Source organism: Betta splendens, chromosome 19, assembly GCF_900634795.4.
Source record: "Betta splendens chromosome 19, fBetSpl5.4, whole genome shotgun sequence".
Taxonomy (NCBI): Eukaryota; Metazoa; Chordata; class Actinopteri; order Anabantiformes; family Osphronemidae; genus Betta; species Betta splendens.
In genome coordinates, this window is record NC_040898.2 from 13,855,957 (window position 1) to 13,883,934 (window position 27,978).

General features: G+C 52.9%; 2 protein-coding genes across 7 annotated transcripts; one reads left to right on the forward strand and one right to left on the reverse strand.

Moving 5' to 3' along the window:
• The first annotated feature begins 8,497 nt into the window (after positions 1 to 8,497).
• Positions 8,498 to 21,161, forward strand: tbx21 (T-box transcription factor 21). The gene is made up of 6 exons (XM_029134160.3): positions 8,498 to 9,376; positions 15,847 to 16,001; positions 17,247 to 17,368; positions 17,442 to 17,600; positions 17,861 to 17,922; positions 18,198 to 21,161. Exons 1-6 carry the CDS (start codon positions 8,829 to 8,831, stop codon positions 19,000 to 19,002), a joined length of 1,851 nt encoding a protein of 616 aa, XP_028989993.1. The 5' UTR covers positions 8,498 to 8,828; the 3' UTR covers positions 19,003 to 21,161.
• osbpl7 (oxysterol binding protein-like 7) lies at positions 21,060 to 27,967 on the reverse strand. Of its 6 annotated transcripts, XM_029134158.3 has the most exons (23): positions 27,752 to 27,967; positions 26,551 to 26,729; positions 26,338 to 26,469; positions 26,206 to 26,259; positions 26,024 to 26,137; positions 25,805 to 25,948; positions 25,605 to 25,728; positions 25,413 to 25,531; positions 25,252 to 25,341; positions 25,123 to 25,146; positions 24,855 to 25,005; positions 24,664 to 24,770; positions 24,384 to 24,552; positions 24,157 to 24,303; positions 23,954 to 24,090; positions 23,728 to 23,865; positions 23,592 to 23,655; positions 23,433 to 23,511; positions 23,214 to 23,358; positions 22,982 to 23,132; positions 22,661 to 22,787; positions 22,467 to 22,589; positions 21,060 to 22,388 (listed from the first exon to the last, which is right to left on the reverse strand). In XM_029134158.3, the coding sequence occupies exons 2-23, from the start codon at positions 26,680 to 26,682 to the stop codon at positions 22,280 to 22,282; spliced, it is 2,580 nt and encodes an 859-aa protein (XP_028989991.1). In that variant the 5' UTR covers positions 26,683 to 26,729; positions 27,752 to 27,967; the 3' UTR covers positions 21,060 to 22,279. The 6 variants fall into 6 exon arrangements, with proteins under 6 accessions (XP_028989991.1, XP_028989992.1, XP_028989987.1 ...); XM_029134159.3 differs by lacking the exon at positions 25,123 to 25,146; XM_029134154.3 differs by having other exon boundaries at positions 24,384 to 24,770.
• Between the last annotated feature and the right edge of the window lie 11 nt (positions 27,968 to 27,978).

Below are 27,978 nucleotides of genomic sequence, written 5' to 3' on the forward strand. Positions count from 1 at the left end.
ATGCATACATGCACGCACACACGCATACATACACACGCACGCGCACGCATACATACACACGCACGCGCACGCATACATACACACGCACGCGCACACAGATACGCACGCACACGCGCACGCGCACACACACACGGTGTATAGAAATACCCACAGACACACACGCACGCGCACACACGGGATGTAAAAAAATACCCACAGAGACACACACACACACACACACACACACACACACACGCATACATACACACGCACGCGCACACACGGGGTGTAAAAAAATACCCACAGAGACACACACACACGCACACAGACACACGCACGCACGCACACAGACACACGCACGCGCACACAGATACGCACGCACGCACACGCGCACACACACACGGTGTATAGAAATACCCACAGACACACACGCACGCATACATACACACGCACACGCACACACACACACACACACACACACTTCAGGAAAGTAAAGAAGATTAAAGCACGTCAAAGGGCAGTTGGAGCATTTCTCACTCACATTTAGAGCAAAGATGAGACAAATATATCCAGTAGCATAAAATGTGTGTGATGTCGGCGACGAAGAAATGACAAATGTTGGAGGGGATGTGATGGTTTTCACACCCGTGCGTTCATGTGAGCTTCAGTCTGTGGTTTGAAACCAGATTAGAAACAGAGTGGAAAGAGTTAGAAACAGTTTTAGGTCAAACGTGTCTCTAATGAAGGGAGGTGCATCGTTTCAGTAATTTAGATTTTGTGCAAAGGCTTCAAAGGTGGAAGTCCGATCCGCTTCGTGCAAAATCTGAGTGTGTTGGGTTTTAAAAAAATGCTGAATCGTAAATCAACCACCGCTGCAGGTGCACGGATTGTGTCCGTGTACATTCATCCGTTACAGCGCAGAGCCCGCAGCGGGTCGGACCCGAGTGCTTTGCTCAAGGGCGCCGGCAGGAGGCCAGGATGTAACACCAGGCGCGTTGAGCGTAATCTTCCCTGAAGTTGAAAATGTCACTTCCAAATGTCACTTCAGATCTGCGCCGTGTGAGTCATTAGACAGCGCCCGCGCGCTACATCAACACAAACATCCAGGTCTGAAACTGAAATCATGACACGGGCTCCATGCTGACACGAACACATGCTGGAAAAGCGCTGGTTCCTTCACCAAAGGAACCGTGTTCAACACAAACGACCAGGTGCAGCTAAACACAACACAAACGACCAGATGCACCAAAACACAACAACCAGATGCACCAAAACACAACACAAACGACCAGATGCACCAAAACACAAACAACAAGATGCACCAAAACACAACACAAACGACCAGATGCACCAAAACACAACACAAACGACCAGATGCACCAAAACACAACGACCAGATGCACCAAAACACAACACAAACGACCAGATGCACCAAAACACAACACAAACGACCAGATGCACCAAAACACAACGACCAGATGCACCAAAACACAACGACCAGATGCACCAAAACACAACGACCAGATGCACCAAAACACAACACAAACGACCAGATGCACCAAAACACAACGACCAGATGCACCAAAACACAACGACCAGATGCACCAAAACACAACGACCAGATGCACCAAAACACAACACAAACAACCAGATGCACCAAAACACAACACAAACGACCAGATGCACCAAAACACAACGACCAGATGCACCAAAACACAACGACCAGATGCACCAAAACACAACACAAATGACCAGATGCACCAAAACACAACACAAACGACCAGATGCACCAAAACACAACAACCAGATGCACCAAAACACAACACAAACAACCAGATGCACCAAAACACAACACAAACAACCAGATGCACCAAAACACAAACAACCAGATGCACCAAAACACAAACAACCAGATGCACCAAAACACAACACAAAAAACCAGGTGCACCAAAACACAACACAAACAACCAGATGCAGCTAAACAACACAAAGACACGCCATCAGCACAACACACCACCTTGGAGCGCCGCCTGCTGGGGTTCAGCTAAGTAAAACCTCTGGACACGTCAGAACTCACCAGCGCTCCAGAACCCAGCAACACAAGCACTTTCGTGCTGTTCTTTGGGTCAAACCGAGGAATGGCTGCGGAACCACACCGCGGGCCGGCCTCCGGGTCGCGACCCACTGCCTGCTTCTCCCCAGAACATAAAGTCTCTGAGCAGCCGAGAGCACCCCACCCACCGACATACTGTAGAAGAAAACACAGATAATCATCAAGGAAACAAATCAAACAGCATTTGAATATTACAATAGAAATTAAAAATACGTGAAAGTTGGAGACGCTGCAGAGACATGAGGTGAGTGAACGCTGAGGGGAGGAAGCCTGAACTTCTGACCCGACGCCAGCCTCCACCTGTTACTACAGCTTTGAGAATTTTCCAAGCGCCTCCAAGGCCTTCGAAAACCAATGACACAGACAGTAATTATTTCAGAGTAATGAGTAGCATGTTTCCATGACATGGGCCTGGGCGACATTAAATCAGCTGTTGATGTATTGATATCAGATCATCAGACTCTCATCACGACTCCAGACCCAGAGTTCTGACCCGGTCCCTGAAGATGTCAGCCTCCACACTTAGGTAACGACAGGACCAAGCGCCTCCTCATCCCCTAATAAAGATTTATTGGGGGGTTCGGTGCTGTGGGTGGTGCTGCTGTGTGGCTCCATGATCCGGGGGCTGAAAGGAAACACCGCGGCGTTGATCTAGCGGAATGCGGCCTGCCAGAAGCCCGGCTGGACCGGCACCGCACCACATGCCTCCCACTCCTCCTCCCAGCGCCCGTCTCTCCCGTGAAACAGGAGAGCGGCCGTCTCCGCTTCCTGCGACGGGACCGGCGTTCCCTCCGACAGGCGGCATTCCTCGCGCCGCCACCGCCGCCGCTGCTGTTGCTGGCCGGCTGTCGCCCCACGCGTCCAGAATAGACCTGTGACGTCCGCTAGTTACTAGAATACACTGACATCCCAAGAACCGCGGTACGCGGAGCGCGGACACACGCTGCATTGATTTAAAACACAGCCAGATGAGCTCGCGTTGATTGAACTGAACCGAGCGGAGCTGTCGGGGGTTCAAGCGGTCGCGACGACGGCAGCCCTGGAGGGAGGATCTGACCTCACGGTGACCTCACGTGCTAATTGTTCAGGACACGACAAGCACAATACGACAACAGCCTCCCACCGCTCGAGCCCTTAAACCGGGGGGATTCAGGGTTTCACTCAAACGCTCCCGAACGGATCACTGTGAAGTAAACATGACAGAACACGAGACACCGACACCAAAAACACGCTCCAGCTTCTGTGAGCAAACTTTGGGAGAGGCTGCAGAGGAAACGAGGGCGGCGGCGGCGGTTGTCACTTTCGCTGGCGCTCACGAACATGATTCATAATGACTGGAGCCCTGCGTTTGTCAGGGGAGGTGTCTGCAGTAAAAGTGCCACAGCCCTCCAGATTGACACTCATTAGCGAGGGGCTCCGAGGAGCAGAGGGGCCCTCGGGGGGGCGAGAGGGCAGCGAGGAGGGCGAGAGGCCACGTCCCGCTAAAAATAAATGATTTCTGGTGATTGATAGAGATGCCAGTGGACTGACGGGGCCTCGGTAGCGGCGGCGGCACCAGGACCCCCGGTTGGCAGCTTGTTGTCAGCTGGAACGGCGCTCAGAGCCACCGTGCCCAGCGCCAGCACCGGGCCACCACCTCGGTACCAGCGCCCCCCCCCCCGTCCGGCCGCCCCCAGCGGCGCCCCCGCGCCCGCTGCCACTCAAGACACAAATACACACGCCCCCGTCGCACACAAATGCCAGCGCCGGCCCGGGAGCGGCGCCGCCAACGAGGACCAACCGGACTCACGAACCTCAGCCTGCTGCACTTTCCACGGCCCGGCGTCCCCCGCGACGCGTGGGGGTCCGCGGCGCGGCGCGCTCGCCGGACATGTCCGCAGCTGCCAATCATTCAATCAATGCCGGCTTCATTACGGTGATTGTAATATCGAGGCCTGCAGCCTCCAGGACGCGAAGGAGAAGGAGGCGAGGCTGCTTTTAATACAGCCTTCACATGAGATTCTCCTCAAAAGTGGAGCCGGCTGCACCTTCTCGGGCGCTGTTCTCCACCCACACGCAAACTTTTAGGAGATGAAGTTGACGGCGCCCAACTCGAAGCCGAAGAGTGAGCAGCCAGAGGTCAGAGGTCGCCGCAAACGGGGTTTTTGGCGTTTGACTGAAGCGAGCGTCTCGTGTTCCTGCTGGTGTTTCATGAAGCTTCCGTCAGCTCACGTCTCCAGCGTCAGCGTGGGATTTGGAGGCAGACGCCACGCGACGGAAACAATGCCCTCGGCGCGTCCGAGCCGCCGAATCACCTGAACGCTCATGACGAGGTGGCGCGGGCCGGCGGAAGCCCAGTTCATCTGGATTTACGGCCCGATAATACGGTACCAGATCAAAAGCCCGGCGGCCGGCAGCTGCGGGTCGAGCCGCTTATCTGGATACGCAACGACAACAGAGCCTCAAATAACTTAATTCACTTAGTCAAGCATCATAAAACACACAGGGGTAGTTTTTACCCAGTGGATGCCAAGTGGCTATTAAAGGCACAAGCACTGGAATTAGCCTCTATTCCTTCCTACCACGATGCTGCCGCTGACCCCAGACCAGCGCAGCCTCACAGCGGACACATCAGGGTCGGCGCAGGCCTGACAGGGGTGTTGATTTCTTAATAGTCAGGGTCCAGGGTGCGCGGCCTGGAGGCGGCGTCTGTGCCGGTGGAAGCGGTGGGGACGTCGCAGGAATGTGTGGAAATCCGCAGCTGCCGCGCTCCGTCAGCGCAGCGCGCGCTGCCGTCCGTGCGCACACGAAGCTTCGCCTCCGGGACCTCCCATCGACCCGCGGGCCCCACACCCGCAGCTCGGCCCCAGCGGCCGCGACGGCAGCCGCTGACGGCGCGAAGGCCGCTTTCACTTTCACGCCGTCACTTCTGAAATCAGGACGTATGACGCACAGCTCAGAGCGCTAGTTTACATGCGTACGTGTGGGTCACTGGTTTCATCATGACTGGGTTCAGTCACACATGGAAGACGCCGACAAAGAATGACCTATGAGTCGTTATTAGACCCCTGGAGAGAGGAGGTTCAGTCATGTCAGTTGATCTAACAAATAGTCAGAGATAAAAAAAGATTAATTCACCTGAAGACGGATCTAAATAAAAAATAATCATGTTGGCGCTGGCTTTGAGCGTTAATGTTTTAAGGTCAAAGGTCACATAGCTGCTGCGAGTCGGGCCACGTCTGAGACGCGTCTGACGGCTGCCTCGGGTTTACACACACACACGCCCACGGTGTTATTAGGTGTTAGCGAGGGTTCATAGGCTAAACAGGGAGCTCACCCCGTCCCATCACTCTTCCCGCAGTGAGGCCGCCTCCAAACACACAGCAGCAGAAAGGCCCAGATGCACGGAGGTGCTTGAGTCCACGCAAGTTCTCTGAAATAACAAATCTGCACCGTTGATGCCTGCACCCATAAGTCAGGGGTTAATCATCTCTATGCTGGACTGTCATCAGACCTGGAAGCTGGAGGTCTGCTGGCCCAGCATTCATCACCAGCTAATTATAGGCGACGGAAGCAGCCTGTTTGTTTCTGGGTTGCTGAGGAATACATTTGCACTTCGCCAAGCGTCCATGAGCTCGGCGGTGCGAATTCCGCTGAGCCCCAAGTGCCATCTTCTATCTGGAGCCCCCGTTCCGTCTCCCCACGCCCCGAACCCGCACCCTCCGCTTTCACAGCCGCGGTGGGTGGCGCCTCCCGAAGCCCTCGTTCACACCCTGCGCCCGGATTTGAATAAACATATGTCGTGTTAATTACGAACAGGAAGACGGGGTCCGGGAGCCAGTTGGGAGACGGAGCCGCAGCTACGCCGGCTAATGAGGAGCGCCCTCGCTGCTGCTGCTGCTCCAACACCTGATCCCAGAGCCAGGACTCATCACGTTCACTGGCATCAGCTCTGCGTGGCCAGAAACAAACTTTTACAATGCGGTGGAATAGACTTTACAACATTTTCACAGAGAAACTGAGCCGGGTTTAGGTTGAGGGGACGGGAGGCTCAGCCTGTGGGTGATTTGTGAGGCCTGTGGCCGGCGGGCATGCCCACCCACATCGGCAACGTCAGGAAGTGATATTTATGGGTGAGGGGTTACACTCCCAAAAAAAAACACAGTGGTCTGAACCCATGAGCGCGAGGACGACGAAAACACTGGAGTAAATATAAATATAGAAGATTTTACTACTACCTACGATGACCTGTGGCTCAAATCCTTTTATAGGAAGTGGATATTAACAACAAGCACCCGGGGGTTTCACATAGTGAGCATCGTGCCCGTGGGGCAGAGCAGCACGGGGCCGTCTCAGGTTTCACACTGAGCGCAGATTGAGCAGGAACCAACGCTAACGGTCGCGATATCGACAGGAAAACGTTAAGTCGAAGCCTGAGCTGTGACGCTGCAAAACCATCGGTCGTGTCAGATAAGACACCGAGGCCTCTGTTGCCAAAGCTGAGAAGAGGAAGGAGTCACACAGCCACCGACGCCACAGATAGAGGGTGTGGAGGGGGTTAACAGCTCCAGGTTTGACCGTGACCATCGTCCACCGCCCGGCGCAGCTGAGGCACTGGTGGTTACCCGACGGGCACCGCTCGCGCCTCCCGCATCAGCACCAGCGGCCGCACCTCCGACCTCAGCTCGTCCATCGCTTCGCTGCGATGATAACGCTCCCGGCACAAAAGCAAAGCTCCGACCGGAACCCGGACGGGCCGGGGGGGGGGTGCCGGTGCCGGTGCCGGGACCGGCTGGCTGCGGCCCCTCTCGCCTCCACGTGCCAACACTGATGACTTCAGCGGTGCCCTTGTGAGCTCACCTTGCTGAAGAGGCAGGAAGCGGGATTAGAGCAGTGACAGTGGGGGGGGGGGGGGGGGGGCTGGAGGGGCGGCGGTGTCATACCTGCAGTAGTGGGGGGGAATTCGCACGCACACACACACACACACACACACACACACACACACACACACACACACACACACACACACACACACACACACACACACACACACACACACACACACACACACACACACACACACACACACACACACACACACACACACACACACACACACACACACACGTTAGGACCCCAGGGTCACGGCTTTGATATGCGTTCATGCAGCGGGTCCTCTGTCCTGTTTCTCGCCACCAGCGCCAACTTCAGGCTCCAACACGACCACAGGCCTGAAACAGGTTGGTGCTGGGAGCGAAGCCTCAAAGCAGCATTCTGCTTCTGTCGTCATAAATAACTGTACATCACACCCACCTCTGTGGAAACACAGGTCTTGACCCAGCACACAAACAACATCTGCTCAAAAAGCGCCTGGTTTTCATTAATTAACTAAAAAGTAATAATATAATTCATTTTCCTAAAAGTCCTGTTTAGAACTGATTTTTGATAAATATGATAACGTTTAACATAATCTAATTAAAGTCACGTATCACTGACGTCACGCAGACGTGGCTTCAGATTTCAGGATATTGCGTTTATCATAAACTGGAGAAGCTTTTATTTTAAGTGTTTCATGATAGAAATGGAAAATGAAAACAAAATCGCGCCGATGATTCAGCCTTTCAGCTGGTTTATGGTAACCTGACAGTAATAACGTAGATCCCCGGGGCGATTCCCTCCGACACCTCAGTCATACTTTATTCTTTTTAGAATAAATAAATGAAGTTTGTTTAAGGCGTCAGCTTTACGTTGAGGGACGCTACGTAAATACACGCAAAAACAAAGCGAAGCCAATTAAATTAATTATCAAAATACACAGAAATTATTTCAAAATTCTCCTTCTGAAGAAAAGTCTAATCGGAATATTTACAACTCAAAGCGCAAAAATTCGATTTACTGATAAATTAGGAAATGAATTAAATGTGTTAAACACGGGGTGAAATATCAGCGTCTCGTCAACATTAAAAGCTGGGTTTCAATTATTAGACGTGTTCACCAACAGTTGTAAGTGTGAAATCAGTTCGGTCCTTGAGTTTCACTCCATCTCGCAGGTCTCTGCATTAGCTCAACGGAATATTCGGTTCAAAGCGTCTTAATGTGATAAATCATATTAGTATCAATTACTCATGCGCAAATTATGTCTTATTAAAATACGCACACATGTCTCTGACATAGAGTCTGGGACATTTAGCTGTAATTCTGAATTAATTAAAGCAGTTGCTGTCTGTGATTAGACTTAAAGTCCTCTAAATGTATTTTTAGCATATTCACAATAAACATGCTAATTTACGTCCCTGTGTAAAAGGCAACGTGTGTGTGATTGTTGTTCTCTTCTCTGTGATGAGGGGACGTGTCTTTCATATCTGGAGCCTATCACGTCCTGCCTCCGCGCCAGACACTCCTCCAAATATGACCACTTGCAAAATGTATATATCATAGGTTAGAAAAGTCAGCATGTGTTGGAGTCACCGGCAGCGGCTCCACTTGTCAAAGTAAGAACAAGACAATCACCTGCTCGGGCTCAGAAGTTCGCAGACTGAGAAGTCCGTGAAGGGATGTGTTTTTTATTTTTTTAATTTAACCCGTGAGCCGCCGAAACGCCGACGTTTGAAGTTTGTAGCGCGTGCGAGCGCTTTGACTGAGCGCAACGGTCCAGCCTGCGTCGCTGCTGATTATTTTTAATTGTACCGCTCTCATTCAGCTGGACGCAGCAGCGGATACTTATGACATTACGCACAGAGCGAGAACGGGGCTGCAAATGGGCGGCATAGGTGGCGACCTTTACCTCAGCATGTTGAATGGCACCGAAACGCAAACTTTCGGAAAGAGCACCGACCTCAGCAGCCACCTCCACCGCGGGGGCAAGGATCTAGCGGAGCTGAAAATGGGGATCCAGGACACGAGGTTCTACTACCCGGACTCGGTCCAGAGCGCGCAGGACGCCCTGGCTCTGCAGTACCACTCGGACCAGACGGTGGGGGGGTTCGGCGCGCAGCCCGGCCGCTTTTACGCGCAGACCCTCGGCAACTGCCCGTACGGCGGCGTGCGGTCGCCGCCGAGGAGCGGAGCCCCCCAGGGCTACATTTCGACGGCGGGAGACGGGTTTCACAGCGGCGGTAAAGACGTCTACTCCCCGTCCCCGGACGGTTTCCCTGGGAGCTTCCAGCACGGCTACCAGCGGCCGTCGCTCTACCCTCTACCTGGGCTACAGGTGTGCGGCAAGACGCAGGCTCTGCTCAATAACTACCCGCTGTGGGCCAAGTTCCACAAGTTCCAAACCGAGATGATCATCACCAAACAGGGGCGGTAAGTCATAACGCACCCCAACGCGTGTCACCTTTCACAATAATAAAAACGCAGCCCACGCAGTTTCTCTGCGTAAACCCAGACTTTGGTGCAAAAATGAACAGAAATTACGCGCTCGTCTCCCTTTGGTTTTGTGTTCTTTCTGATTTGCTCAGCGGCAGATCGACCCCCTGATAATCACGGCAGCGTGTTTATTTAATCTCAACACAGAATAAATTAATTCCCACTTCATACACAGTGATGGAGATCGGGTTTACACAGGCATCACCGGTCAGGTGACGAGGGTGTTGGCACTTTTGGATTTTTAGGTGAGAGTCTGATGAGAATAATTTCTCAACCACAAGTTTGGCACAGAGAGCATAATAAACTGTGACATGTCTCAGCAGAATGTGGAACAGTTAATTAGCCTAATTAATTTTATTGTATTTACCATTAATTAAAATCAAGTTATTCTAAACATTTCAGTGCAGCAAAATTTAGCTTTGGGCTAAAGTTGTTTAGGAGCCAGAGAAATTATGGTGGAGTCGATATCAATCGCAGGCTGAGTTGCTGGAAAACAACTTAGTTGACCTCTAACGTCTCAGGAGTCCGTTCGGTTGAAAATAGCAGGACTTTAACACAACATGCGATCAATTAATCGATCGCAGTGGAATAAAGTCACGTTTTCCTCTGGAAGTTCACTGGACGTTCAAGTGAAATTACTTTTTGTTTATTTTCTCTCGTTAAGTTTAAACGCGCTCAACAAATCGTGTTTCAGCTCGGACCGAGAAGACCTCGGTTGATAAGATGATAAACTGAATGTTGACTAAATAATTATAATTAAAGCGCAGCGCGGCAGCGACGCTGCGTAAAAGCGTCGCTCAGACGGAGCGGGTTGTGCGCTGGTTTGCGCCGCTGCGCCGCGCTGCGCTGCGCTGCGGGCTCCGGCCACGGGTCACCGAGCATCAGCAGCCAGTCACGTCGATCAGGATTAATCCACTAATATGCGACACTTGTGTTTGACAGAAGGTTTCAGGCCGTCGGTTTCTCATGGCACAGAAAACAAGTGCGCTGTCACTTGATACTGATCCATTCAACAAGAACCTTATTTAAGTCTTGGTTAAAATATTACCCCACAGAATCTCACAGTTGTAGCTTTAACGCTGCAAAAGTAGTGTTTTTATGCAATATTTTAAAACTATGAATAATTAATTAAATTTATATTTGAAGAATTAGAAGCAGCACTTACAACCTATTCCCCTTTGACCTGCATGTGTTTTTAACTGTCTGCTTCACAGCTGTAGTCAGAGCTCACTGTGGTTAAAGTGCAGTGGTTAATCTACATTTTAAGAAGCCAGAGGAGCCTCTTTTGAAGTAGGTTTTGAAGTAGTTTGTTGGGATGACTCGCTCTGCGTTTAGGTAAAAATGAACAAAGAAATGTTTCTATGTCCGGTTTCACCTTGTTGCCTCAAGAGAGATCAGTTAAACCGAGGACTGAAGTGAAAACGAAGCACAAAGTGTGTTGAGTTGACATTTTGTGTACGTGTGATGATGTTGAGAGACGGCTTCAGTGAAAGTGTCAGAGACCTTTTGCAAATCAGCTCTTCATGCAGTTTGTGTGTCCTATGTGACAAAACCCACTGTTCAGCAGCTGCTCTGCGAGTATAAGGCTTCACCCAATGCAAAGTTACCTTCAAAGCAGAGCAGAGATCACACGTGAACACACTTGGTAGACTTGACTGCGCGCAAAGGATAAACGCTGCCCGCAATAACAACAGGATCGGTGAGGGAGGCGCGGAGGTGTCATCCTTCCACAGGCAACAAAAGCTAATTCTCATGTTGTGCAAAAACCACAAACCATATTATGAAAAATTTCAAATCCTACAATGCAAGTTCTCCCTTTTATCTTAGTTTCCCTCATTCACATGCAGAAGAGCAAGTATCCAACATCAAACCTGAAGCAGACGCCAAACAAGACACATTTTTTTGGAAAAAAAAAACTCCAGCAAGAAATTTTTGGAGAAGTTTAGAAAAGAAGAAGAAAAAAAAGAAAGTTTTTTTTTCCCAATATCAGAGGTGAAATCCTTCTTAAATTTTCATCTTGGGTTCAGGCTTCCACAATAATTTTGCGGTGTTTCGCGGGAGAAGCCTGGAGGTGTGCAAAGTTAATCAAAACCCAGGCGTCTGCAGGAGAACGGGTGAAAGGAACCGGGGAGAGAAGTGGAGAGAAGGGTCAAACGCGGCCGAGCCCTCAGAAGGCCGCGCCGAAGCCCAGCGTCTTTGAAGTGCAGGAAGTAGAGACTTCTCCTGCTTTCTTCAGCTGCGCCCGACGCGGCTCTCAGAAGTTGCGCTCGTGCACCACACCTGGGCTTTGAAAGCGAGCCGCGCTCGGACCGCCCGTTCGGGCCGCGCGTCCAGTCTAAGCTCATGGAGGTGCGGCGCCGACGTCCCGGACGTCGAGTGCGGATACTGTGCAAATAGGAAAATGGTGGAATTTTTCATGCAGCAAAACCATTAGAGTGAGTCAAACTGGAAAGAGAAAGTGAAGCTTTTCCCCTTTGCTGGTTTGATCAGCGAGTTTAATCCTACACCTGGGGGGGTTCAGATATGAGTCAGGAGGACACACGTCTCCCTACACTTGTTTCCAAGAAGCACTTTGTCTGGAAATAACCAGGTATTAATTTGTTTAAATTAAATTTTGAAGCACTTCAGCCTAATTTTACCTGGCGAGTCATGACGAGAGGTTCTGCTTGACCCGTTGTGTTCTAGGAAGGAGATGGGACTGACTGCCTGCCTGACTCAGTTCACACAAGCACCTTTCAGGGAAATAATGCAAAGGTGAAGTTCACACTTGGAGGGATCGCGCTCATCTGCCGGTTCCGCTCCAGCGAGTCCAAACCCTCTCAAACGCGCACGGCGTCTGCGAGATTCAGCCTCGACTCGCCCCGTTTTCTGCCAACTTCAGCTGCTCAGTTCAGAAGCAGGTTGAACAATCTTTGACTAACACGTCTCTTTCCAAAGTAGGCATGTCATTTATCACATCACCAAGGAAATTAGAGTGGGCGTCTTTTGTGGTGCGGGGCCACCGACGCTTCAACACAGAGCAGAACATTCGAGTTGAACCATCAGCGCCGGTCGAACGCGTCACATACGCGTCGTATTTGACCCGTTTTCAGGAATGCTGAGGAGCGTTAATCACCAGCGCTCTGGGCTCGTTGTTTCTGAAAGCAGAAGTGGGACTATTTCAAGGTTTTGACAGAATGACTTGTCACTTCCTGTTCAGCTGTTAATGTGAGAGCATTAGCAGCTTTTTTTCTCTTTGCAGAAACATCTAGTAGTGATATTTTCAGCTGGCTAAACAAGAGCTTCCTCTTAATGTACAAGAATCTTTTCTAATAACTGAGGCCAAATGCAGCTCTGAGGTTGTGGACGCAAGAACGTGCTGCTTTTATCTTGTGATATTAAGTCGTTAAATATAACAAAAACGAACACGAAGAACCAATAGCTGCGTTTCCTTCCAGTCTGTGAAGTGCAGCTCAATTATGGTCCTGAACTAATAGGTGGTGGCATTTTCCTCCTTCATTACCATAAACGCCTTCCTGCTGCTGGAAATACCCGCCAGAGCAGCCCAACGTGTATCACTTTACAGCCTGACGCTGCATGTGGCGTCACATGGTCAAACGTGAGCGTCTCCGGTGGAACCGGCCCGGCCCGGCCCGTGTGGCCGGCGCCGCCCCGTGTCCCGCAGCAGCTGCGGACTGGCATGTTTTCGTCACGGCGCTCGCGCGGTGACACAGACCGGAGCTGAGCTCCTGTCGGCACGAATCAGCCGAGGCGCTCACGCAGAAGCTCGTCTCCTGGTGGATCTCGCTCCTCTTCCGCCGCCGACCCCAGGACAAACCCTCCTCTGCTCTTTCCTCCCCCCCCCCCCCACACACACACACACACACACACACACACACAGTGGCGGTTTCCCCTCCCGCGCCTCCGTCTGCTCCAGCCCACCTCCCTCCCCTTCGTCTCTCCACAACATCCACACTGTTTATTTTGACTCCCTGAAATGCCACGGCAGCGCTCGGCCCAGAACCGGGCCCACGGAGCCGCTCGGCCGGCGCTCCGGCCCATGCACGGCTCGCTGGCTGGAGCAGAGGCTCATTCTGCTACTACAGAGACGTGTGGTGAAGACTAAAGATCTTACATGTGTCAGACTGGAGCCAGGAAGCAGCGTCGTGCCACCACCACACTGAAAATACCCACACGCCAGCGCCTGTGTTTTCAGCTGAACTCTGTACATAAAGCCTGAGCCACCCCCACATGCAAATACCCTCTGTGTTGTGTTTTCTATGGTTTCCCCCGTTGTCGAGTTCTGATTTCCTATAAAAGGCTCTAGTGCAAGTGAATTGACAATATCAGTGAAGCAAAGAAAAGAAAGAACCGTAACTGCTCATCCGCTTTCTAAATTGCTAAATCGCAGAGCGTAGGTGGGTCGATGCCCCGCCGAACAGCACAGTTTCTGTTTTCACTTGTATTAAACCAGAGAGCCATCACCTGTTCCCCGTCGGCCGCTAAATAGCTGCTGCCACGATTGTGTTTCACCGAGAAACATGATTGATTGTTAAAGTGGCCGGCGCCGCGCAGCCAGAAGGGCCCGGGTGGGAGCGCCCAGCCAGGGTTTTGTCTTACGGCCGAAGCCCCGGCCACAAGTGGAGCAAGTACATGTGAAACCGACCCGTACGAGCTGCACTGTACGAGTCTGGAGGGGCCGCATCGCGTCCCCACCAGAGCTGGAGGTTTTAGACCGTTTTAGCCTTCAACGAATCCACAATCTTTTATTGTAGTGAGCATTTTAAACAGTCGTCTGAATGTTTTGAGTTCAACACGGTTCTTATTTACAGGAGACACTGGGTCACAGATGAAGCTGTTACATGGGCGGGCCCTGCAGCTAGCCTGCTAGCCTCCTAGCCTGCTAGCCTCCTAGCCTGCTAGCCGTAGCCTCCAACTCATCGTCTGCTCACACGCCTCGCTTGCTTTTACCGCCTTCGAACGACCAAAGCTCCTCAGGGAGGATGTGCTGAATTTAAATAGGATGAGTTCACATCCAGACGCTGTTGTTTTATCGCAACAAGTTCAGCCATTGTTCATGACCTGTAGAAGAACACGTTAGTGTATTTACAGGAGCCACTAAATAGACATCAGATCTTATCTGCGTTTTCCACCCACATCAAAATGATTTCGAAAAAAAAGCAGAGGGTGTTTCTGAAAAGGAAGTTTTCTTTTTTGGTACAGTCTTGTACGCACTCTTACAATGACTAATTTAAGCCGTGCCCTGTGTAGAGCAGGCCGTGCTCCTCTGTGCAGCGCCTTCTATTCATTTACACAAAAACAACGTTTGCAGTGAAACGCCTCCCTCAGAGACGAACAAGCCGCTGGCCTGAAAACTGAAATCTCCCTTTCACCGAGGGCGACTCGTCCGTCCCTCATTCGAAATGCGCCGTAGCTTCAGGTGCGGTTAGCCGGTGTAACGCAGCTGGGTCAAAGGTCAAACACTCGGTGCTGATTTATTTAAGTGCAGGCTGGTGATGTCACACACACAGAGCGTAGAATCAAATATGTGCACAAATGCCTCCCCAGCCTGCAGTGGTTTATGTATTGGCTGCTCAAACCCACACATTAGAGCCATTCAAAAAAGAATCCTGTGAAATGTCTGTTTCCTGGCACGTAGCATGTTAGCTTAGCATAAAGCGCAGAAGCAGCTTAGCCCCCAAATAACAAAACAATCCACAATACATGATCTAACACAGTTTTAACTAGCTGCTGTAGTTGTTGGGGGCCATTTTCATGTCCTGTGAGGTAAAGTGAGTCGTCTAATGGAGGCAGTGCTTCGCTGTGCTGCGTTCAGGGGCTCCTGTCTTTCCCTCTGCAGCACCCAGGGACCCCTCTGACCTCCTGCTTACCCCGTCTCACCGAAGACCTCGGCGACCAAAATAAGTTCAACATGTAGCGCTGCAGCGGCCGGGAGCTGCTCCTCGGGCATCTTTTATTAACAGCTCCATCAAATATTCACCTCCGCCCAACCCCCGCTCCGCGTCCGCCCGTTCCTCCCAAGCTGCAGCAGTAAAGGCGTCTCAGTAACTCACACCGAGCACGATGGCGCCGAACGTGCCGTGGGTTCCTGTGGATTTGTTACAACTAGAACAGCGGAGGCCGGATCTTCGTCACAGTGACACGTGTTAACAAACAAGGGCAAAACGCACAAGCGGAGCGAAATGATTCAGACTGTGACGAACTCGTCAGGTCCAGAGTCAAATGTCTGCAGATGATGCTGCTTTGCTCCCTAGAACTAACCCTGACTTTCTAGTGTAGACGGCCTTAGGTCACACTATTTACTACAGTGTAGGATCATCTTCAGGGTCAAAGGTCATGTCATTTGCTCATTATGAGTCTCTCTATGGAGCGACTTCAGGGAGTGACTCATTTCTCTGGTTGTGCAGGAGAATGTTCCCTTTTCTGAGCTTCAACATGAGCGTTCTGGACCCGTCTGCTCACTACAACGTGTACGTGGACGTGGTTCTGGCCGATCAGCACCACTGGAGGTACCAGGGCGGGAAGTGGGTCCAGTGCGGCAAAGCAGAGGGAAACATGCCAGGTACGTTTCATTTACTATCATAACTATGCAAAGGGAAGATTTAAAACGCTCCCAATCAAAAGTCAAATGAATATGACTATAAAGAAAAAAGCTGGAGTTGACTTCATGCTCAGACTCTCACCACCGTGGCCATAAACCACCACAGAAGCAGCAGCGTCCCCCTCTCTCTCTCTCTCTCCCAGAGACGAAGCGCCAGACGAGCTGCATGTCAGTGGGCGCTGAGCTCAGTTCGTGGTCAGTCCCTGAGCAGGGCCTTCGGCGCAGAGCGAGCGCGTCTGGAGGAAGTGGTTCGCGCAGCGATATTGATGCAGATCTACAGGCAGTAGATACAGTAGGGAAACCGAGACGCGTCACGATAAACAAGTCGCTGGAGAGATTTCTGCGGACATTTTGGTTGAAGTCAAAAGCTTCGTGTAGGAAGAGAGCAGTCGATATGGAAATAGTCAGTTCTGTGGTTTAATTTAGCCATTAACTGATTAAGTGGTTTTCTTAATTGATGAGGTTCCAGATGTTTTCTTTTCTACTGGTAACTGCCCAGTTTGTGCTATTTATAGGGATTTTTTCAACCCTAAACCTGCAGCTGTACGACATTTACTCTTAACATCATGACAATTAAAGCTATAATATGTGACATCCTACCTTTTGCGTGTAAGGAGGAGGTGGCTTCAAAGCCTCTCTAGCTCAGGGGCCGAGGATCCGAATGCAGCAGAACATGGTGAGGGGTGGAGTCAGTAGCTGTTTCTACTGAGGCGATTATGAAACAGGAGGCTGAGGCGAGAGTCAGGTGAACAGGGAGACGTCCAAACACTGAGAAACAAGAGGAGCCAACATCATTTCATGCTTCTCCCTGAATTCTGTGACACATCATGCTTTCATGGTTTCTCTTTGATTTTGTCACACCTCAGGGAAAAAAAAAGCAAAGTGAATTCAAGAGAACCAAGACGACATTTTGAGTGATCGACGATAGACAAACCACAATTACGGCGTATAAATGAAAGACGGTGCAAGGTGTTGTCACACATGTGACAGGTGTCGTGGAACGGCGACTGTAGTTGTGGAAACTGTGGTGAAACGTTGCCTCTCAATTAGATTTAATAGTGCACTTGTGTGGTGTCAGTAAAAGGTTAGCGGGTCAATGTGGTGACGCTGTGAAAAATTACTTTGCTGAGATTTGAACAGCTCCGTTTGCCTGATCTGGGCTCAGTGGAGCAGCAGCTGAGTGCGCGTCTGTGTTTGGGCCCGCAGGGAACCGGATGTACATGCACCCGGACTCGCCCAACACCGGGGCCCACTGGATGCGGCAGGAGGTGTCCTTCAGCAAGCTCAAGCTCACCAACAACAAGGGCAGCACCAACAACGTGGCGCAGGTACCGGTACCGCGGCTTTGTGACGGACGGTTTCTGTCGCGGCCTGAACCTAAACCCGCCCCTCTCTCTCTAGATGATCGTGCTGCAGTCGCTGCACAAGTACCAGCCTCGTCTCCACATCGTGGAGGTGAAGGAGGACGGCTCCGAGGACCCCTTCCTCTCGTCCAAAGCGCAGACTTTCGTCTTCCCAGAGACCCAGTTCATCGCCGTCACCGCCTACCAGAACGCAGACGTAAGTCGCCGGTTCCTCCGGACCGGGTCTGGAGTCCGAGTCGGACGGAGGCTCTGATTTATGCATGTGGCTGTTAAAAATGCAGGGGCTAATGCGGCGGGTCGCCCCCGCTGACCTCGGCGCCGTGCGGCCGCTGAAGGCCCAGCCCGACCCGGCCGTGCGGGCGGTTCTGCATCACAGACGAGCTCTGCATGTGATTCATTCATTCTTCGCGTGAGGCCTCCCCCCTTCTCACCACCCCCCCTCCTGCTCCTCCACAGATCACTCAGCTGAAAATAGACCATAACCCCTTCGCGAAAGGTTTCCGTGACAACTACGACACGTAAGTAACTCCCGATAAAACCTGGATTTGCCCGTGAGGCGTTCAGGGACATACTGTACGTTTGTGCGCATTTCCATTTGCTCATTGCTGGACTGCAGGTATTTAAATAGCCACCTTTTATTTTTTTAATGACTGCTCTGCTTCTGCTGCACTTGAAGGGTGTGAGGGGCTGTGAGATGTTTGATAGCTTGAGGTTTGGGCAGGAAATAACACCTTTTTTTTTTCCTCCTCTTCTCACACTCTCTTCTCGTCCCCTCCTCCTCCCCCGTGCCTAGGCTGTACGCTCCTCCCGACTCTGATCGCCTCACCCCCTCCCCTACAGAGAGCCAGCAGCTGCTGCCAGGGAGCTGCTACCCCCAGAGCTACCTCCCCGAGCAGTACATGAGTCCGCTGCCTCAGAGCCGCTTCTACAGCCGCGAGCCCATCGCCGTGGGCCAGCAGCACAAAGACTCGCCCTGCAGCCCCGGCCCCCACAGCCGCTGGTACCTGCCGCCTCAGCAGAGCGTGGCCCCCAATCGCCTCGAGTTCACGTCCACCTACGACGGGGACTTCTCCGGGAACGGGTTCTACAAGCCCTTCCCCCTGCAGACGTCCACGCACCACGCCCTCGGCTACTACCCCGAGCATCCCTTCGCATCCACCAGCGTGTCCGTATCAGGGGCCCCCTCAGGAGGCTGGAGCACCAACAGGCCGACCCCCCAGTACCTCAGCCACCCCAACAAAGCTGGGCCCAGTCTGGGCTGGTTCAGACCCATATCATCCTCTTCGTCCTCCTCCTCTTCCTCCATGTCCCCCGGCAACCCCCGGCTGCACCCCCCCTCGCTGCTGGAGCCGCTGCAGGAAAAGACCAAAGACACGGTGGGGGTGGTGGGGGAGGACCCCTGGCTGGAGCCGCCCTCCGTCAAGTCGGCGGACTCCGCAGACTCGGGCCTGTTCGAGGGCAGCGTCGGGGACGGCAAGAGGAGGCGTGTGTCGCCCTACACGTCCAGCACGGAGAACTCCCCGCCCCCACGCGGCGGCGGCGGCGACGTGTGCGAGAAGGACAGCGACGCAGACTATTACGGCTACTACGCCCACTGAAGGCCTCGCGCCTCCGCGGGGGGAGGGGGGGTCTCCGCCCCAGGTCACAGCGCGGCCGACGCCTCCACGACGTGTCAGTGTCAAACTATTACAGGAGCAACTTTCAAGGTTACTGTCAAAGTTACTGTTGAACACGAGCGGATGTGACTCGGACGCTGCCCTTGAGTCACACAGACACCAAACAAACACGCAGACCTGTGACTTGGGCCTTTGAAACATCTGGAGACTTGAAAACAAACATCTGCATATCTGCCCGCTGACAGACGCCTGCAGGGATTGTCTGTTCTTTCTGCGTCAAACGCTCCCTTTGTCTCTTCTCTGTCTCTTCCTTCTCACACATGCACTCGCTCGCCTTCATTTCCCTCCATCACTGTGAACTGAAATTACAGATTGATTTAGCGCCCACTAGAGGTGAGAGGAGGCAGCGGGTCTGAGTGGAGCCTCATATAAAAGGGAGCGGAGTGCTGATGTGAGGAACCCCTTGTTTGTAATAATGTGTGTGTAAATCCACAGAACCAGCAGCGATGCAGCATATCTCAACAGGACAAATACCCACTTTAGTATGAAGATGGGTCAGAGTTTACACGCGATACTTTTTAAATTATTATAGACAATAACAGAAAATCATTAAAATGGTAGATGGAACTAACAGGGTTATAACTAAAATAATTAAGTAAGAAAGTGATCAGCCCCGAACTGGAGTTTTCCCAGTTGTCATGGAAACGATCTGGTTCTACTCACATCTGGAAATCGTTTATTTATTTATTTATTTATTTGCTTTTTTTCCAGGGGCAATTTACGTTCGTCTGCATCAGTGTAATTGTCCCAGCGACGCATTTTCAGGAGAGCAGATGTTACACGAGCTCCTTTCGTGGCGTTTACCTCAGCTGGGTGTTCTGAGAAATAACGACGATCATATCAGTTTGTCCAAAAACAACAGGGAAGGCGTTTTACCTGGACGATCGTCTGGTTCGTCTAACGTAAAGCTGTAACATACAGCATCAGGCAAAATCAAGGTCAGCTCCCTAATGATGAGGTGAAAAAAGCTCAGTCAATAGACAAATAAAGCGCAGGATCGATACAAGCATCAGCTGGAAAACAGTATTGGCTTCAGGACACGTGGCAGCGTCAAACCCGTTGCAGTGTTCACATCAGCGGCTCGCTTTCCCACTTAAAAGTGGGTCATGCATCACAGAACCCTCACCTGCACGTGAACGGACGACCTGTCACGTCCGGACGACAGCCACCAGGAAGCGGCGGACGGACAGACACGCTGAATTTCCCCCCCAGTCGTCGGGCCTATCATGCGGTGACACCGGCTGACAGAGGCCCGGCTCCGGCCCGGTGACAGGAATGAGGAGTGAGGCCGCAGTCGGCGCTGATCAGAGATCTGCTCCTCATTCCTCACCAGGTGTGTTAATGGCCTCAGACAAGCCCGGCGGCGACAGACAGGTGCCCGGGCTGCTCAGGTCTGCTGTTGGGAACGGACGCGCTCATTACTCACGTGTCTCTAACGGTAAACACACGACGAGGCGAGCGTGAAACGTTTGGCTTTGTTTCTATTTGCGGAAGTGCGGTGCTGATTTTACGCAACTATTGCAAAAGGACTGAGCCCAATATAGACAATCACAAACACACGTCGGTGATGCGATTTAAATGTGAAAATTAAAAGGACTTAATCTTATGTTGGGAATGAAAACGTCCACCGGGGCTCGTGGGCGGCAGGTGAGGTGAACAGTGGGCGGTTCCTGTTTCAAGTGCAATTAAACGAAAGACGGCGTCGCGGGCGAGCGAGGAGGTCACGTGCGTGTTTAACGAGCCGTGCAGCTGCGTCACAGACGCCTCAGGAACGACCCCTGCTGGTTCGTGTCCGCTCCTGCAGCCACTAGAACCCACGCTTCCCTTCAGAGCGTCCCTCGGTGAGACTGCATTATTACTGTATGATATGAAGCACGAGGCAGGAGAAGCAGCGTGGTATTTTGTGTGTGCGCCGTTTAGTCAAGGGAAGAACAGTCCTCCTTTGAAGAGCTTATACATTGCAATGCAGAAACAGAAGATTTTGGAAAGGGAAAAGTGTTATTTATTAATACTGGCTTAACTGTGTAATGTATTATTGTTTTTTTATTCATGAAATTAAAGCTTACAAGATAATGTCCCCAGGTTGGATGCATTCTTTGGATATTTAATATTTTAGGGGCTGATTGTCCTATTTCTTGTTCAAATTGCAGGAAACTGGAAAATGCAGTTGAATAAATTATTTGATCCACAAGTGAGATGTTGAAAATTTAATGTACTGTATAATTACAGTACAGTATATTCATGTTTTCCACCAGCTCCTTTAACATATATATATATATATATAGACTTTCTTATTTTTAAACACATATTGAATATTGGTAAATTAATTAAATTAATTGTTACTTGTTAATTAATTGTTCAAAACAATTCAATAAAAAACATTCAAATATTGCTTTGAATTTGTTGCACTGACACAGAATCATTGTTACACTGGAATCTCACTGAAACGTAGTGAAATTGAGTTTTTAATGAACTCCTGGTTTGTTAAAATCAGATTCTTACATTTTTTAATTTTAAACTTTTACTTTTTAAAGATATATTCCTGTTTCCAAATTTGAATTGATTTACGTTGACATTGTATCAGTGTGGTCCCACTCAGTTTGTCTGTGCTTCATTTACAGTAGATCCTGAAGCCTTGATTAGCAGGGCGGCTCGTTTATCTCATCATAGGCACATACACAGGGCAGTGAACCGCACAACCCTCCATCAACCGGGGTTTGTCGCCAACCAGCTCCTAAACATTTAACATCTCAGGTGTTACAGTACTGTATATATGCTGGTTGGAAGGTGGAAATGTTTGCTTAAAACTACTCCACCAATGATCTGCAGCTACAGAAGAATAATAACGCCTCTGTTTCAGCCCAGCTTTTGGTCTGAGGTAAATATTCATGTTAAGAGGCTGTAAAAGAACGGTTTCCACATCCTCGTTTGACATTCGACGGTTGCTGCTTGTTCTTGTCCAGACACAGCTGGTGTTCGCACTGACTCCAGCAGGTAAAGAGGCCGATCCATCGTTTACATGGTGTCCGTCGCTCAAACAGAAGATATCTAATTAAAAAACGCCTCTCGGTGGAGTCGTTCCCATGAGCCAGTCATGGGGGGGCGGAGACGCAGCATCTCCACCCTTCACGGTTCTGCGGGCGGGTCATTTCTGCCGCCCCCGTATCCACTCGTTCCCTCCAGGGTTCTGCTGCCGTCGTCACCACAGAATAAGGTTCTCGGTGTTAGCAAACCCCGGATCGTCCCGGAGCTTCCAGTACGTCCCGTTGGTCAGCCACACGTCCCGTCCACAGGAGTCTTTGGACTTCCTGAGGACACACAGGCACCAGGGAGTCAATCCGCTGCTTGATGCTGTGAATCTGGGGATTTGACCGAGGGGAACTCACTTGAAGAACCGTGGAACGTGCTCCTCGCCCCGCTTGGCCAGCTCCTTCCTCCGCTCCCTCTGAATCTCCTCGATCTCGTCCTTCATCCTGTCCGCCTCGTCCACCCGTCCTTCCTCCAGCATCCTGCAGCCGAGACCGTCCGGCTCTCAGACACGACACCACACACAGACTGCCTTGCTCAACGAGCGCCTCACCTTTGGTCCGGGCGCAGGCGGCTGTCGGTCGGGGGCAGGAGCGGCTCCAGGTCTGGGGTGAGCTCGTTCAGCTCCATGGCGAAGGTGGAGAAGCCGTAATACAGCAGGTAATCCTTGGGCTGGGGATCTGCGGGCGACAAGGGTGAGCGGCTACAAACGTGACGCTTGGATTTGTGCTGATTAGCCGTCTTAAGGTTTGATGATTCCTTTAAACCCTTAACCTCCAAAATAGCACCGCTGCAATCAAAGCGTGACCCAGCGGAGTGAAAAGGTAAAGTGCATCAGACAGAATGGGCCTCAGGGCGAGGACGCCGTACTCACGGGGCTTCCAGACGCATTTGGGAGTGGGCAGAGTGTCGCAGAAGATGCCTTCGTGCCACAGACCCCCGAAGCGGTGGATCACGCTCCCGCTTTGGTCCAGCACGGTGCCCTGCACCTCGTTCTTGCTCGAGTCCGAGCTCCAGTATCGAGACTGCGTTGGAGAAACCCAGTGTTGCTTAATCAGAGACCAGAACCCAGTGACGCTCAGTAACTCAGCCGCTGTGGGCTCCACCTTGACGAAGGTGATCCTGCAGGTGCAGACGTTGCTGTTGAGGTTCCCGATGGTGACCTCGCCGTAGTGCTCCAGGTAGCGCTGCTGGCTGAAGACGTTGTGGATGCAGGTCACCACTTTGTTCCACTCGTAGTGGTCTCCGTACCTGAGCAGAACGGCATGAACGGATCAGCTGGCGGTCCGTTAAACGCTGGCTTTAACCGCGGACGGGCCCTTTACCTCGACAGGGTCGCATTCACCATCCCCGTGGGCAGAATCTCCACCGACTTCCCCCAGAACTTATTCTTCCATCGCTGGTCTGTTCCAAAAGGGAAACGACACCCGTGCATGAGCTCAGACAGAACCTGTGCATGTTCTACGTCGTTAACTAGTGCTGACCTTGCCAGAAGCTGAAGCTGTCGGACTCTGCATGGCAGGCCGATATGGGCGGGTGGTGGCAGACCTGGAATCAGAGGAAGACAGGGATGAGGGCGATGTTGAGGAAACGAGCCCATCGGCGGAGGCGACCCGGTACCTGCTCGCTGATGAGGCGGAAGCCGCGGTCCTCCCGGACGCACTCGTACGTCTCCCCCAGCACCGGGTTGAAGGGCTTGTAGCGGTTCCTGAACGTAGCGGTGGAGTAGCCGGAGATGGCGAAGGCGGCGACGTAGACCTGTCAGGGTTCAACACAGACACGCGTGAGTGCGGTTCTGCCGCCGCTCGGTTCTGCCGCCGCTCGGTTCCGGCCGGCGCTGCCTCACCATCCGCTGGAAGGGGTCGGCCGTGGCGTTGGCCGTGTCCAGCAGCTCGCTGTACTCCAGCTCCTCACACAGCCTCTGCAGCAGGTTGACGGGCTCATTGAGCGGCGCCGGCATCGAGACCCGGGCCAGGTCTTTCCCTGAGGAGACAGGACACTCAGACGCTGCCTTGCTCCGACTGTGTGGTGCCGGTGGGAGGGGCTCACCGATGTTGTTGTAGAGGATGGCCATGAGGCCCACGTGGCTGTTGTCGGGACAGTGGGCGGGCAGCGCGGTTCTGCGTCCGGTGCTTTTGGGCACGGCGCTGTTCGGGGTCCTGGAGATGCTGGCCCGGTACTTCCGCGTGGCCGAAGCTGTAACGTAACAGGAAACCGTGATCATGTGACTCAGTTTTGGCCGCGGCCCTCGCATGCGCCCGCCGTCGTGAACCCACCGTGCCCGTCGTCGGGCTCAGAGTTGCTGGTGCTGCCGTCGCTCAGGCCCGACTCGTCCGACGCCTCAGAGGAGCTGCCGCAGAGGACGTCGTCGCTGGCGTCGAAGTACTCGGCGGCCGAGTCCGCCACGGAGGGAGCTCTGCGGGACGGAGCCCTGGCAGCTGCCGGCTGGGGAGGAAGGAAGAGTGAGGCGTCGGTCTGCAGCCGGAGCCCAGGGTGCAGCCGGAGCCCAGGGTGCAGCCGGAGCCCAGGGTGCAGCCGGAGCCCAGGCTGCCTTACCTCAGGTAACGGGTTCAGCTGATGGAGGTGGTTCTGCTCCCAGGTCTCCTGCAGCTTCTGCCTCTCCTGGGACAAAGTCTCATGAACCGACTTCAGCGAAGCAAGTACTGGAGGGAAAAGGCCAGAAGGGGACTGAGTGGGACCAAATGAAGCGTGAGCTGAACCCACGGGGCGCTGCGGCGCCGACTGACCTCGCAGCGACATGGAGCAGATATCCTGCTGGAGTTTCCTGCCCTCGGGCGACGCGGCCGTCTGAGGCGACAGCTGCGAGTAGACGTAGTCTGGGATGGAGGGGACCGAGGCCCCGAGGTGAGACGAGCTGCTCAGGTGGCTGGAGGACAGCTGTGGGGCGAACAGAGGGGGGAGGGGGGCGTTCACTCACTCATTCTCCCCCCTGACGCGTGTGATGTGGCGCAAAACTGTGGAGCGCGAATGGTTTTAATGATGAAGCGGTCTCACCGATTTAGTTATCCCACGAATAGGCTTGGGATTAAAGACACAGCCCAGCGTATGATTTGGTGTAAACAGGAGTAGTCGGTTAAACATGTACCAGTAGCACCAGTGTCTTTGCTCACAAACCAGTCTTACCATCCCCAGCGCCTCCACCGTGGACAGAGTGCGCGAGTGGCCCCACATCTTCCCCGACTTCGACTTCTTGGGCTTCTCCAGTGACAGGTTCTGCACGGAAGCAGGGAGCGGTTACGACGCGGGAGTGGCGCGGCCCGCGTCCGGCCCGTCGCCATGGTTACCTGTGTGCTGATGATCCGCTGCAGCTCCCCGTTGGTGAAGGTCTGGCCCGCCTCCAGCGCCTGCAGCCTCTGGATCAGGCGGTTTATCTCGGAGAGGTCCAAGTGGCAGCGGTTGAGTTCTGAGCAGACAGGACAGAGTGAGCGGGCGGTTCCGGATCTGGTTCTGGTTGTGGACACGGCGCGTGGCGCTACCTTGCGCGCAGGCGTCGGGCTCGTGGCTCTGCCGCAGCCAGGCGGACACCTTGCTGTTGACGGCGGCGTCGGCCGAGGGCAGCACCTCGGAGGCGGCGGCGGATCCTCCCAGTCCCGCAGAGCTCTGCTGACGGAACAGAGGCACGGGTCAGATCGCTCCAGATCAGCCGGGTTCTGCTCGGATGTTCTGAGCCGCTCACCGCGGTCACCGCCCCGTTCCTCTGGGCCCGCTCGGCCGCGGCGCCGTGGGCCGGCGCGTGGACCGGCGCCGCCTCGCTCTTCTTAAACAGGCGGTGGGCTTGGAGCTTGGTGACCCAGATGTAGAAGAGCTCGTGGCTCTTTGCCTTGACGGGAGGAGGAGAGCCATTCTTGAACCTGAAGCCGCATCGACTGCTAAAACGTGCTCCGACTCCTCCTACCTTCACGTGATACAGGATGTCGCCTGCGTCCAGGTCGATGCGGTTGGACTTCTTGTTGATGGACATGACGGCGCGGCTCACGTCCAGCGAGCCCTGCACTCGTCCCCTGGAAACCTGCGGGTCCGACAGCGAGGGGGCGTTAGCGCGCTCTCACACAGCTGTGAAACCAACCGCTCACTTACGTCGTGCTGGTGTTTGGAGTAGCGCAGAATCCCGGCCTCCAGCACGAAGTAGCGCTGAAACAGGATCAAAGGGGGGCCGTTAACAAGCAGATCTGCTCGTGAAGGAGGCGGCGGACGGAGAGGGTGCCTCACCTTGTGCCACCCTTTGAGGGGCCACTTCCTCCTCTTGAGGAGGTAGCCTTCACAGATGCCCGGGGGGGTCATTTCCCCTCCGATGTGCATCTCTACATGCAGGTCGTCAACCACTTCCCAGTCCTTGATAATCTGCAGCACGGACACACACACATTCTGACTCCTGATGTTGTGTTGGGGCGCGTTGGAGCCGCCGTGTGACGTGCGACCCACCTGCCTGGAGTGTCGGGACGACAGGGTGCTGCTGCTGCGGGAGTGGGAGGGCTTCCTCCATGTCGGCGAGCTCTTCTCCAGGCCACTCGCCAGCGAATGGCTGCGGTCGAGCGGAGGCCCGTACGAGTCCATGGTCACGGCGAGTCCGGAGATCCGCTCTGCAAACGGCTGGAAGGCCCCTGAGACCACACGGTGACACAACAGCGACAGACTGTGAGCTCTCGCCTCATTCTTGCGGCTGCTGATGCAAAAAGTACCAAAAACAACCCTGTGTGGAGACACGAGCCACAGGATGAGGACACAAGCCGGTTTAATTGACGTGTGCTGCCAGCGCGGAGGATTAACAACCTCTGCTTAATTGGTTTGTCAGTGGACAATTTTAGCCACACGATCCCAAATCAGAGCGACAAGGAACAAACGAGCCTCTAAGTCTGAGTTTGCGTTTTCTTTTTCTATCAGATACGTTGTTGCTGCAGGAATTGATGTGAATGTAGGCACAGTGATTGAGTAAATAAACCTATCATCGCTGGTGAAGTGGTGAAAGTGCTTTTGATTCATGCAGACAGTCGTCTGACAGGCTGCAGAATCTCTGGCCTGTAAAGTGATATCCCTGTAAATGTGCGCAGAAGCAGCCGGCGCGCGGCGGTTACGTAAGAGCGGCAGAGGACGAGAGCAGCTGAGCTCAGTGCTGGTGGAAACAGGATGAAGGGATTTGCAGGTTCAGGGCTCACTCCCTGAAGGAGCACAGCCAAGTCTGCGAGTCAAGAACGGGCTTTGCCTCCACCGAGGACAAACACAGTCTTATACAGACGAACGTGTACGTTTAGAATCGCAGTCGTCTGATGAAAACGAGCAGACTGGGGAGCTCGTGGACGTGGACCGAGTGTCAGACAAGGTGAAGGATGCGTCCATCCGTTCAGGCCACAGGGCGGAATTAGGATGCAGAGATTAAGTCAAAACATTTCCTTTGCTCGAAACGGTTGCGAATAAATCACAGACAGTGCAATGTGACATATTTACAAACTGTGTGAAATCTCTCAACTTGAATCTGTCTTCAACTGGCTTTTGAAGCTGAATCGGTGAAAACATGACACTGGTTTTACTGGGAACTTCCCAGTGTGCCCACACTGGTTTTAGAGTCACTGGTTTCCACCGGACTTCACTCAAACCTTCTTGGTTTCAAAGTTTAACGACGCCTTACCTCAGGTTCACCACCGACCATCATCTGCTGCCGTCCTCCGGTAAATCCCGTAAAAGCACCGTGTCGACGAACCGAACCTGTTCCCACCGACGAGCGAGAGCACGGACAGGCGACGCATGTTCTTCCCACAGACAGCGACTGATTGTGGCCGCGTAATCTCAGCAGCCGCCGGATGACAGCGGCTTCCTCCAAATCCGAGGGAGCTGCGCGCGCTGTGCGCAACGTGT